Raw genomic sequence first — 13,566 nt, 5'->3', positions numbered from 1 at the left:
AGCCCAGGTCTGACAGAACCTGTGAAGATGATCTAGGTGCTGCTGTAACCCCTCTTTAGTGGGAGACAGCAGCACCAGGTCATCTGCGTACAGCAGACCCTCTTTAGTGGGAGACAGCAGCACCAGGTCATCTGTCTACAGCAGACTCTCCTTAGTGGGAGACAGCAGACCCTCCTTAGTGGGAGACAGCAGCACCAGGTCATCTGTCTACAGCAGACTCTCCTTAGTGGGAGACAGCAGACCCTCCTTAGTGGGAGACAGCAGCACCAGGTCATCTGCGTACAGCAGACCCTCCTTAGTGGGAGACAGCAGCACCAGGTCATCTGCGTAGAGCAGACACTTGATTTCAGTGTTGTGTAGGGTGATACCAGTTTTTTTTTTTTCCTCACTCTCACACACACACACACACACACACACACACACACACACACACACACACACACACACACACACACACACACACACACACACGAGAGAGAGAGAACCTGGTATCACCCTACACAACACTGAAATCAAGTGTCGAGAGAGGGAAAGGCATGCGGAAGTCTGTAATATACATATCTCTCTCTCCTCAGCCGACCTAACCTCAACTCTAACCATAACAGAACCCTGGTGTAGAACTCTGCCGTTTGAAATCTAACTGACATGAATAGAATTCTGCTGTGTGTTCTCCTCCTCTCTCCATATCATGTCCAAACCTGCCTCTGGGAGGCCAGTGAGAGACATACTATCACTCAAAACATCACATACCTCTACATCATACACACACGCATGCCCGCGCACACACACGCCCGCGCACACACACGCCTGCGCACACACACGCCCGCACACACACACACACTAGTGGTCAGTGTTCCAGTGTGTGACTGAGCTATGTTTGGAATCTCACTGAGGCTTGGAAGGGCAACTGGTTACCATAGCAGCCCAGACCTTTTGACACCCCTCACACTCCCCAAAATGATTCACTCCCTTGCCTGGTTACCTAAACTCCTTGCTCCGGGCCAACCGCTACGCCATGCCCACGGATGTTTCTTCTCCGCAATGAGTCTGGATAGGAGTACCTCCCCGACGATTTCCAGAATGTAAATGAATTCTATACCCCCTGATTGGTCCCAGAAACCGATGATGACTTTGGTTTTGTACAACACCCCTCATTTCGACGTCACCACATACGACTTCAATGTCTCAGACTGAAGTATGTAGCGAACGACAGAGCAGCGGAAGCCTTCAGTTTGAGTCGTCAGGCAAGTCTATCTCCATCCATCTCTCCACCACATACAAATAAATCCACCACACTGCACAATGTGAGATAAATTAAAGTCTACAAATGTATCAGCAGTCTTAATATAAGACTGTGAGGTTAAATAATTTCAGCAACAGCTACCCATACACAGGCCCGGATAGTGTTGTGTAATGTTGAAACTGACAGTGTTCCCCTTTTCTCTTCCTGCTACCCCCCTCCCTCCCTCCCTCAGTCACACTGAGAGAGAACAAGAAGCAGTGCTTGACGTGGACTGAAATGTGTGTCGGCACTGTTGATATTTAGGTCACAATACGTTTAAGCTGATATTCTGTAAGAGCTGCCGGAGTTCAAACAGTAGAACATGTGAGGTGTCAGGACTCAGCTCTGGTTAGCTCTTCCCAAGTCAAGCACTGACAAGAGGGACAGAGGGACATGCACACACATGTACCCGCACCGGACACACACACACACTGACCAGTGTGCTGACCAGAGCACCGAATACAGTTTAAGATACACCTATGATCTGGGGTCACATGACCCAGGCTGTCCAGAGGGGTGGGGACAGGAGGAGGTGGTCTCAGGAGAGAGGAGGTGATGAGAGGGGCTGAGCGAGGAGGTGAGAGAGGGGCTGAGAGAGGAGGTGGGAGAGGAGGTGAGAGAGGAGGTGGGAGAGGTGATGAGGTGAGAGAGGGGCTGAGAGAGGAGGTGAGAGAGGGGCTGGGAAAGGTGATGAGGTGAGAGAGGAGCTGAGAGAGGAGGTGAGAGAGGAGGTGAGAGAGGAGGTGAGAGAGGTGATAAGGTGAGAGAGGAGCTGAGAGAGGAGGTGGGAGAGGAGGTGAGAGAGGGGCTGGGAGAGGAGGTGAGAGAGGAGGTGAGAGAGGGGCTGGGAGAGGGGCTGAGAGAGGAGGTGAGAGAGGAGCTGGGAGAGGAGGTGAGAGAGGTGATGAGGTGAGAGAGGATGCTGAGTTAGGAGGTGTTTTTATTGATTTGTCGAAGGCTTTTGACACCGTGGACCATGCTGTGTTAGTGCAAAGGTTAAAATGTTGTGGAATTACTGGTCAGGCTCTAGATTGGATTATAAATTACCTATCAAATCGTACACAATGTGTAATGGCGGATGGTTGAGGTGTACTCCATAGAGGTGTACTCAGGTGTTCCGCAAGGTTCTATTTTGGGCCCACCGTTGTTCATTTTATATATCAACAACATTGGGGATCTTATTAAAACAGCGGATGTTAATTTCTATGCAGATGATACTGTTCTTTATTCAAGTGGAAGTAGTTTATCTTTAGCTTTTGAAAATGCCCAAAGAGCATTTAACATCATACAACAGAATCTGTATGATTTAATACTGATTCTAAATTCGGGTAAAACAAAATGCATGGTATTTTCAAATGCCAGGCATGTTACAAATCATGTCATTGATAAATTGGCTGGACACACTATAGAGCAAGTTAAAGTGTGCAAATATTTGGGTGTGTGGGTTGAAGAATAGCTGAGCTTCACTGTACATGTAGAGAACTTGATAAGGAAGCTCAAGCTGAAAATAGGATTTTATTACCGGCATAAGGCTTGTTTTTCTTTTGAGGCCAGGAAGGAGCTGGTACTATGTACATTACTGTCGGTTTTAGATTTTAGGGATGTTATATATATGCAGGCCTCAGCCACTACCCTGAGAGCATTTGATTCGGTGTATCGTGCAGCCCTCAGGTTCATTACAAAATCAGAAACGTCTAACATATCATTGTGATCTCTACAGCGCTGTTGGCTGGTCGTCATTGACCTTGCGTAGGCTTAAACACTGGTATACACTGATTTATAAGGCCATATTGGGTAAAATGCCATTTTCTCTCTGTTCTTTTTTAGTCAGGTCAAGTAAATAAATATCAATTACGGTCCCATTCTGATTTACTTTTAACAGAACCAAACATTAGAACAGGTCACGGTAGAAATAGTTTTAGTTACTTAGCACCGTGGTCCTGGAATTCTCTAATAAACATTTTAAAAATGTGAAGATCTAGTTTCTTTGGTGGAGTTTAAACACTTGATCGATGTATATATCATAGAAGAGTGTTATTGTTTTTAGGCCAGCTGTTTTTAGTCAAGATATTTGTGTTTTTAATGTAATATGTAATTGGTGTACTGTATGTGTGTTTATAGTTGTGTTTAATGTTGTGTTAGTGTGTGTAAGTTGTTTTGTCTGAAGCGTTGTTCCCTCTGCTGCTATTGGACCCGGTCTCTCTTGGAAAACTGAAATTATCTCAATGAGAAAAAACCTGTATAAATAAAGGTCAAATTAAAAAAATGTAAAAAAGTAGTATGGGATCTAAATATAACCTCTTTGTATCCGTTCAACAGACGTCGCTAAGCTACAGAAACAAATGACCCCTTCCGTCCTCCCCCCACAGACATGCTAATCAAGCACACCTAATTTACAACAGACCCAACTGCCTGGTCTCTCTCTGTCCCCAGGTCCCAGAGAGTGTACTAGGGGCTGCAGCAGAACCCTACAGCAGGCTGCCAGGGCCCAGAGTGTGTACTGGTGGCTACAGCTGAACCCTACAGCAGGCTGCCAGGGCCCAGAGTGTGTACTGGGGGCTGCAGCAGAACCCTACAGCAGGCTGCCAGGGCCCAGAGTGTGTACTGGGGGCTGCAGCAGAACCCTACAGCAGGCTGCCAGGGCCCAGAGTGTGTACTGGGGGCTACAGCTGAACCCTACAGCAGGCTGCCAGGGCCCAGAGTGTGTACTGGGGGCTGCAGCAGAACCCTACAGCAGGCTGCCAGGGCCCAGAGTGTGTACTAGGGGCTGCAGCAGAACCCTACAGCAGGCAGCCAGGGCCTAGAGTGTGTACTGGGGGCTGCAGGTGAGCACTCCTAGTCTCTAACAACACAGATAAAGAACATCACTGGTACACCGAGTCCCTCCCTGAGTCCCTGCTCTGGCACACCAGGCTCTGAGCCAGTATCCACTGAGCCAGTATCCACTGAGCCAGTATCCACTGAGCCAGTATCCACTGAGCCAGTATCCACAACGCATCTCAGAGTAGGATAGTTGATCTAAATTAAGACAGATCCTAGATCATGCTCTGAGATGGTTTGTGGATACGGGCCCAGTCTTGCACACTAGGCTCTGCCTTGCCATGCTCTGGCCCTGGTGAGAGACTCACAGGATAATGTATCTGCCAAACAGCTCACAGGATAATGTATCTGCCAAACAGCTCACGGGATAATGTATCTGCCAAACAGCTCACGGGATAATGTATCTGCCAAACAGCTCACGGGATAATGTATCTGCCAAACAGCTCACAGGATAATGTATCTGCCAAACAGCTCACGGGATAATGTATCTGCCAAACAGCTCACAGGATAATGTATCTGCCAAACAGCTCACAGGTTAATGTATATACCAAACAGCTCTGGAAGCCTAGGTCTCAGTGGGGTGCTATTGTATCTCTCTGGCCCCAAAGGGACCTCATGCTCATGACAACAGCTACTATGACAACCGTCCAATTTAAAAGGTTCCCCAAGTGAAATGTCCATCTTGTCGCTTGTGTGCAGGCAGTGTGTTTTTAACAGCATACACCCCACCCACTGGCTAACAGGGGTGATAATGTGAGGGTGTGCCATTCAGTGTGTGTGTGTGTGTGTGTGTGTGTGTGTGTGTGTGTGTGTGTGTGTGTGTGAGAGAGAGAGTCAGTGAATTTTTTAACATAAACAGGTCAAAATAAACATGATGTGAATAAAATCTATTTCAGAAGAACAGAACAGCACAGAGTTATCCTTATGTTTGGCCCTGATCTGGCTATGCCAAATGGCTGTGGGCTACACTAGTTCACTTAGCAGACAAGATTTGCTTTGAATTCCATGGCATTATTTTATATTATTTTATAGTATGAAGAATACAATTGAACATAGCTAAAAATAGAAAGGATATTTTCTCCAAATTATTTCAGGGAGTGCTCACATGCGGCTATTCTGTGTTGTGCGGTTAACAACGAAAACAGGTCCTCCTATCTGCTTTATTTAGAGTTATTTATGTAACTTCAGTTGTGATAAAAATGTTGGTCTATGTGTTTTGATTTTAATACATCGTAAGGCTGAATGATGCAACTCTAATGATGAAAAAAGTCTAATTAAAGGCATGAGCTCTTCATCAGGGTGTACACACTTCATCAGTCTCTCATTCACAATTTGACAAGCACTTGATAATGCCTCGAATTTCCCGGCGGCATCCCCTTTGTGTGGCCGTAATGCCCCCTAATAAAATACATGGCATTTGCGGCCAGTGGCCGTTGTGCCCTCGGGCTGAATATAATAATTATAATTCCCTTCTCCCGGCTGCTTACCGAAGCACCTCTCAATCACATGGCTCTCAGTCACTTGATAGGGTCTTTCTTACAGGCTACAAGTGCACATTTTCGTTCATTTTCGTCAGCCAATAAGATGAGTCGGCCTAACGAATAGCAAAAGCACTAACCTATGTCAATCTACTATCCCCTATGGTACAAAAGTTGACCTATTCTATGCGAGAAATAAATATTCCAAACATAGTCTGGGACAGTTGTGGGATGCGATAGATCCCAAATTAATACAACCACTAGAATGTAAAAAACTGTTTTAAGCAATGAGTCTGACACAACAGATGAGAATGTTTATGTTAAAATGTTGACAAACTATTAGGCCATTTGTTTACATTATTAGCACAGCAATGTGAACACGACAGTAAGAGCTAATGTTCCATTAGCAGGAAAACACCCTTCTCAAAAGGGACCACAAATGTGATTATGTATGTAATGCTTTTATTATAAAGGTGCATTTTTATGGTGAAAATGATCTTCCCCCAAACTTGAAACTCACACGCTGCTTATGTCTGCCAGTTAGGCTCTACACTTGTAAAGCGGATTAATGTGCTTCATTTTAAGAAGTTATTTGGCCACTTCAGTTGTGATACAAACCTTATTAAAACATATAGGCCTATGGGCTAGGCTACATGAGGTGTGATACTAACCTTATAGGACTATGGGCTAGGCTACATGAGGTGTGATACTAACCTTATTAAAACATATAGGCCTATGGGCTAGACTACATGAGGTGTGATACTAACCTTATAGGCCTATGGGCTAGGCTACATGAGGTGTGATACTAACCTTATAGGACTATGGGCTAGGCTACATGAGGTGTGATACTAACCTTATTAAAACATATAGGCCTATGGGCTAGACTACATGAGGTGTGATACTAACCTTATAGGACTATGGGCTGGGCTACATGAGGTGTGATACTAACCTTATAGGACTATGGGCTAGGCTACATGAGGTGTGATACTAACCTTATAGGACTATGGGCTAGACTACATGAGGTGTGATACTAACCTTATAGGACTATGGGCTAGACTACATGAGGTGTGATACTAACCTTATAGGACTATGGGCTAGGCTACATGAGGTGTGATACTAACCTTATAGGACTATGGGCTAGGCTACATGAGGTGTGATACTAACCTTATTAAAACATATAGACCTATGGCCTGGGCTACATGAGGTGTGATACTAACCTTATAGGACTATGGGCTAGGCTACATGAGGTGTGATACTAACCTTATAGGACTATGGGCTAGGCTACATGAGGTGTGATACTAACCTTGTTAAAACATATAGGCCTATGGGCTGGACTACATGAGGTGTGATACTAACCTTATAGGACTATGGGCTGGGCTACATGAGGTGTGATACTAACCTTATAGGACTATGGGCTAGGCTACATGAGGTGTGATACTAACCTTATAGGACTATGGGCTGGGCTACATGAGGTGTGATACTAACCTTATAGGCCTATGGGCTAGGCTACATGAGGTGTGATACTAACCTTATAGGACTATGGGCTGGGCTACATGAGGTGTGATACTAACCTTATAGGACTATGGGCTAGGCTACATGAGGTGTGATACTAACCTTGTTAAAACATATAGGCCTATGGCCTGGACTACATGAGGTGTGATACTAACCTTATAGGACTATGGGCTAGGCTACATGAGGTGTGATACTAACCTTATAGGACTATGGGCTGGGCTACATGAGGTGTGATACTAACCTTATAGGACCATGGGCTAGACTACATGAGGTGTGATACTAACCTTATAGGACCATGGGCTAGGCTACATGAGGTGTGATACTAACCTTATAGACCTATGGGCTAGACTACATGAGGTGTGATACTAACCTTATAGGACCATGGGCTAGGCTACATGAGGTGTGATACTAACCTTATAGACCTATGGGCTAGGCTACATGAGGTGTGATACTAACCTTATAGACCTATGGGCTAGGCTACATGAGGTGTGATACTAACCTTATAGGCCTATGGGCTAGGCTACATGAGGTGTGATACTAACCTTATTAAAACATATAGACCTATGGGCTAGACTACATGAGGTGTGATACTAACCTTGTTAAAACATATAGGACTATGGGCTAGGCTACATGAGGTGTGATACTAACCTTGTTAAAACATATAGGACTATGGGCTAGGCTACATGAGGTGTGATACTAACCTTGTTAAAACATATAGGCCTATGGCCTGGACTACATGAGGTGTGATACTAACCTTATTAAAACATATAGGCCTATGGCCTGGACTACATGAGGTGTGATACTGACCTTATTAAAACATATAGGCCTATGGGCTAGGCTACATGAGGTGTGATACTAACCTTATTAAAACATATAGGCCTATGGCCTGGGCTACATGAGGTGTGCGTCTAGGATTTGAAATAGTCGCAAAGCTGCCTTACTGCACACAAGCTGGGCATCAAGTGATAATACATCATTCACAAGTGATAGGCTAATATTGTCACCCATCAGACTATTCTTATCTTTACATATATTATTTAGTATATGTGTGAAATTTGTTTTGATTCACATTACCCTGAAGAAGGCACAGAACATCGATGATTTACTGATGACTACTGGGAGTTTATATATAGAGAGTGTGCGACTCTATTTTCATAGCTTATCGTTTATTCACTGTTAGCACATCTACACTAAATCATGTTTTCTGGGTGTTCAGCTGTTTATTGGATTTAGAATGCACCATGAACATGCACCTGTCTCGAAACAGGGGCAGTGGGAAAAAAAATCTATGCACTTAAATAGCGAATGGAGGACACTTTTCCCGTGGTTCATTTTCATGCCAGCCAGGTAGGCGATTACTCCTGTTGTAAAGAGAAGCAATGTGCTTAACAGTTGAGAAATAAATATAGTAGGCCTAGCCTACGGAAAGCTGATGGGATCCTCCTCTTTTTAATAGAGGCCATCACTCTGTCGTTGTCTCACACAATTGCATATCCTATAGAAATGTTACGTAACATGAGCTCATGGGCTCTCATGAAGTGTTTGATTTGATTTTCGATTACGTTTGCATTGATGTCAGAGTGATTAGAGGGACAATAGAGTTCTGAGTACCAGGCAGGTAGGATGTTTGGTGGGCTACTAATGACCATCAGCAGCATCAGAGCTTGGAGATGCCTAATTACCGTGACTAAACAGTCACGTGGAATTTGACAGCCGTCATGACTCATAACCACCGGTGTGGCGGTAATACGGTCACCGTAACAGCCCTAACTCAAGCCAACTCATTCACTACCGTGAAACCACCACAGCAAATCTGTGGGAAATATATAATTGACTCATTCATTGCCCAACTGTGGAATTACAGAGGGAGGAGAGATCGTCAAAAATATATTATCATCCCAAAGTGACATCTACTTCCCTTCCTGAATCAGTCCTTACAATGACAAAATCACTGGGTCAAAGTCACTGACAGAAAACTACTACATCAGCAACTTCTTAATGACTCCTTGTCCCTGTACACAGCTACACTGTCTAACTACTGATGGCACAAATGGAAACACACACACACACACACACACACACACACACACTCTGCTAGAAATGAACTCTTCCTGCTCTCAGCGTTAGTTGGCTCAGCCACTAGTTTGAAAAGCATTAACACAACCAGAGAGATATTGACTAGGAGAGAAAGGGGGGGTAGAGAGAGAAGAGGAGAGTCACTCTCACCTGTCCTGGCATGTCCAACAGGGCCATCCTCAATGGAGAGGAAAGATTAACACACATCGGAGGAGAGGGAGAAAGAAACTAACGTTTCTCTGAGAAGAGGGAGGAGAGAGCTGCCGCAGGTGGGAGGAGTGAAGGAAGCAGACAGCACTTTTAGAGACGTAGTGCGCGTGTGTTACTACTTCAGAATGAGTAAGAGCAGACTCCATTCCCTCTCTCCTTCTCTCTTTCTCCTCTCTTTCAACATACACCTGCAGTATTGCCTACATAATGGCTTACAGTTAAACATGTACAAGCTTAACAAGAGTTAATCAATTCCAACAGGTTCCTCTCCATTTTAGAGACATATTTCCCTCAGATTACACAGAACCACAAAGAATTCGATAAACTCTCATAACTACTGGGTGAAATACCACAGTGTGCCATCACAGCAGCAAGATGTGTGGCCTGTTGCCACAAGAAAAAGGGCAACCAGTGAAGAAGAAACACCATTGTAAATACAACCCATATTTATGCTTGTTTATTTTCCCTTTTGTGTCACATCTGCTCCTGCAACGCCATCTAGTGTTCATCCTGTGTCTCCTTGACCTGAGGCCTCCACCAGTACTCTCTCCCTCTAGTGTTCATCCTGTGTCTCCTTGACCTGAGGCCTCCACCAGTACTCTCTCCCTCTAGTGTTCATCCTGTGTCTCCTTGACCTGAGGCCTCCACCAGTACTCTCCCTCTAGTGTTCATCCTGTGTCTCCTTGACCTGAGGCCTCCACCAGTACTCTCTCCCTCTAGTGTTCATCCTGTGTCTCCTTGACCTGAGGCCTCCACCAGTACTCTCCCTCTAGTGTTCATCCTGTGTCTCCTTGACCTGAGGCCTCCCCAGTACTCTCCCTCTAGTGTTCATCCTGTGTCTCCTTGACCTGAGGCCTCCATCAGTACTCTCCCTCTAGTGTTCATCCTGTGTCTCCTTGACCTGCTGCCTCCCCCAGTACTCTCCCTCTAGTGTTCATCCTGTGTCTCCTTGACCTGAGGCCTCCATCAGTACTCTCCCTCTAGTGTTCATCCTGTGTCTCCTTGACCTGAGGCCTCCACCAGTACTCTCCCTCTAGTGCTCATCCTGTGTCTCCTTGACCTGAGGCCTCCATCAGTACTCTCTCCCTCTAGTGCTCATCCTGTGTCTCCTTGACCTGCTGCCTCCCCCAGTACTCTCCCTCTAGTGTTCATCCTGTGTCTCCTTGACCTGAGGCCTCCACCAGTACTTTCCCTCTAGTGTTCATCCTGTGTCTCCTTGATCTGCCGCCTCCCCCAGTACTCTCCCTCTAGTGTTCATCCTGTGTCTCCTTGACCTGAGGCCTCCACCAGTACTCTCCCTCTAGTGCTCATCCTGTGTCTCCTTGACCTGCCGCCTCCCCCAGTACTCTCCCTCTAGTGTTCATCCTGTGTCTCCTTGACCTGCCGCCTCCCCCAGTACCCTCTCCCTCTAGTGCTCATCCTGTGTCTCCTTGACCTGCCGCCTCCCCCAGTACCCTCTCCCTCTAGTGCTCATCCTGTGTCTCCTTGACCTGCCGCCTCCCCCAGTACCCTCTCCCTCTAGTGCTCATCCTGTGTCTCCTTGACCTGCCGCCTCCCCCGGTACTCTCTCTCTAGTGCTCTACTACTCCCTTGGATTCTCCTCCGGACCTGCTTACCCTGTCCCAACCCCTCTCGCTCCAACCTCAGCCTCCGGACCTACTTACCCTGTCCCAGCCCCTCTCACTCCAGCCTCAGCCTCCGGACCTGCTTACCCTGTCCCAACCCCTCTCGCTCCAACCTCAGCCTCCGGACCTACTTACCCTGTCCCAGCCCCTCTCGCTCAGCCTCAGCCTCCAGACCTACTTACCCTGTCCCAGCCCCTCTCGCTCAGCCTCAGCCTCCAGACCTACTTACCCTGTCCCAGCCCCTCTCGCTCAGCCTCAGCCTCCAGACCTACTTACCCTGTCCCAACCCCTCTCGCTCCAGGCTTGGCCTACGCACCTGCTTACCCTGTCCCAGCCCCTCTCACTCCAACCTCAGCCTCCGGACCTACTTACCCTGTCCCAGCCCCTCTCGCTCCAGGCTTGGCCTACGCACCTGCTTACCCTGTCCCAACCCCTCTCGCTCCAGGCTTGGCCTACGCACTGCTTACCCTGTCCCAACCCCTCTCGCTCCAACCTCAGCCTCCGGACCTACTTACCCTGTCCCAGCCCCTCTCACTCCAACCTCAGCCTCCGGACCTACTTACCCTGTCCCAGCCCCTCTCGCTCCAGGCTTAGCCTCCGCACCTGGTTTCCTGCAACCCACCCGAGCATCCCCTGACCTGCACTCCATCTCCCCCTTGTGTTTTAATAAATACCCTGATACCTTCATCCAAGTGTCCTCGTCTGAGTCTGCTCTTGGGTTCCCCTGTTCCACACCGCGTAACATTTCGTACTTTAACTACTTGCACATCGTGATAACACTGTACATAGCCATAATGTGACTTTTGAAATGTCTCTATTCCTTTTTTAACTTTTGTGGTTAATGTTTACTGTTCATTTCTGATTGTTTATTATCTATTTCACTTGCTTTGGCAATGTAAACATGTTTCCCATGCCAATAAAGCCCTTTTAATTAATTTGATAGAGAGTGGGGTGGGTTGAGAGAGAGCATGAGAGAGAGACTGTGTTTTTGTAAATCTAGCCATAGGGCTAAACCTTCTCTCTGAAACAGGGTTTTTCTTTCCTCTGCACAGACACAGAGGCAACAGAAACTGAGCAGAATAACCAGCTCACCTGAGGGAAAGAGTTCATTTGACCACCAAGCTGGAGAGTCAGCCCTTCTCTACTTCGTAAACATTTCTAACAGAGACCAGCCTGCACACACGGGTTACTGAATCACTAGTGAAACTGGAGTAGAATTGTTAACATAGTTCCTCATGACCATAGAAAGTAGTCTGTATAGACTACTCGCGTACACAGTTCTGTGAGATATACTCTGAGTAGCAGCAGGTCTGTGTACAGTAGACCTTTGAGCTCACCACACACACACACACACACACACACACACACACACACACACCAAGCACTAATGCAACCCGGTGGACAAACTGAATGTGATCAGGATATGGTATATGATGAGGAAACAGACTGCTGGCCTGTAGAGGGCGGTGAAGCTCTTCACAGCCAGAGATACGACTGCTCCTGTGAAACCTCACCACACACTCACCTCACACACAGAAGCACACGCTCACTCACACACACAAACACGAGCTCACTCACACGCACACACACTCACACGTACCCTCAAACACACACACACAAACTTCTGAAAGGTTAAGCAGTTTATTTGAGACTGTTGGTTTAGATTGTCTCTATTGCAATAGAACAAACGACAAAAGTAGAACTGACAACATTGGGGGCCAATCAGAGGCCCTCTTACCTATGTGTGGGTGTGGTTCTGGGGGGCAAAACAGGAGGTCGACGTGGGATTGGAGCAGGGCCGCGAGGCTCTTTAGGGCCCGCCCCCACCACGTAGACTTTAGGGGGGAGGGTGGGCACGCATTGATCAGAAGAGGAAGACTGGTCATATTGTTCAACTGAGAAGGAAGAGGAGGAGGAGGAAGAGGGTGAAACAGGGGAGGGCTTTCTCCCTCCCTCCCCCATCTGCTGGGGGTGTCTGGCTGGTGAAACAGGAGAGGGCTTTCTCCCTCCCTCCCCCACCTGCTGGGGGTGTCTGGCTGGTGAAACAGGCGAGGGAGAGAGGCTAGGGAGAGGTACTGTGGGGGGATTGGTGGAGAGGCTAGGGAGAGGTACTGTGGGGGGATTGGTGGAGAAGCTAGGGAGAGGTACTGTGCGGGGATTGGTGGAGAGGCTAGGGAGGGGTACAGTGAGGGGTTTGGTAGAGAGGCTAGGGAGGGTACTGTGGGGGGATTGGTGGAGAGGATAGGGAGAGGTACTGTGGGGAAATTGGTGGAGAGGCTAGGGAGGGTACTGTGGGGAGATTGGTGGAGAGGCTAGGGAGAGGTACTGGGGGGGATTGGTGGAGAGGCTAGGGAGGGGTACTGTGAGGGGATTGGTGGAGAGGCTAGGGAGGGTACTGTGGTCGGAGTGTTTGTAGAGGAGTGTGTATTGTTATGTTTATGTCTGGGTTTGGGTGCCATGGGGGAGTGTTTAGAGGAGGTGGGGATGAAGCGTAGTGGGGGCCGTTTGGGGTGCTGCGAGGGGGATGGGGGGTAAGGGGGGTCCTGGGCAGTAGAATGGGGGC

At 47.4% G+C, this 13,566-nt stretch overlaps 1 protein-coding gene across 1 annotated transcript in view; it reads right to left on the bottom strand.

Annotated features, from left to right (window-relative positions):
* Positions 1-13,566, bottom strand: part of LOC115123184 (arf-GAP with Rho-GAP domain, ANK repeat and PH domain-containing protein 1-like) — a 145,174-nt gene that overhangs the window by 114,157 nt on the left and 17,451 nt on the right. The window contains 5 exon segments of the mRNA XM_065000523.1: positions 12,742-13,216; positions 13,219-13,287; positions 13,290-13,331; positions 13,334-13,393; positions 13,396-13,566. Of these exon segments, the coding sequence (XP_064856595.1) occupies positions 12,742-13,216; positions 13,219-13,287; positions 13,290-13,331; positions 13,334-13,393; positions 13,396-13,566 (817 nt within the window).

Source organism: Oncorhynchus nerka, linkage group LG14 (genome assembly GCF_034236695.1).
Source record: "Oncorhynchus nerka isolate Pitt River linkage group LG14, Oner_Uvic_2.0, whole genome shotgun sequence".
Taxonomy (NCBI): domain Eukaryota; kingdom Metazoa; phylum Chordata; class Actinopteri; order Salmoniformes; family Salmonidae; genus Oncorhynchus; species Oncorhynchus nerka.
The sequence above is the reverse complement of the archived record's forward strand: the minus strand, read 5'-3'. Positions and strand labels throughout refer to the sequence as shown.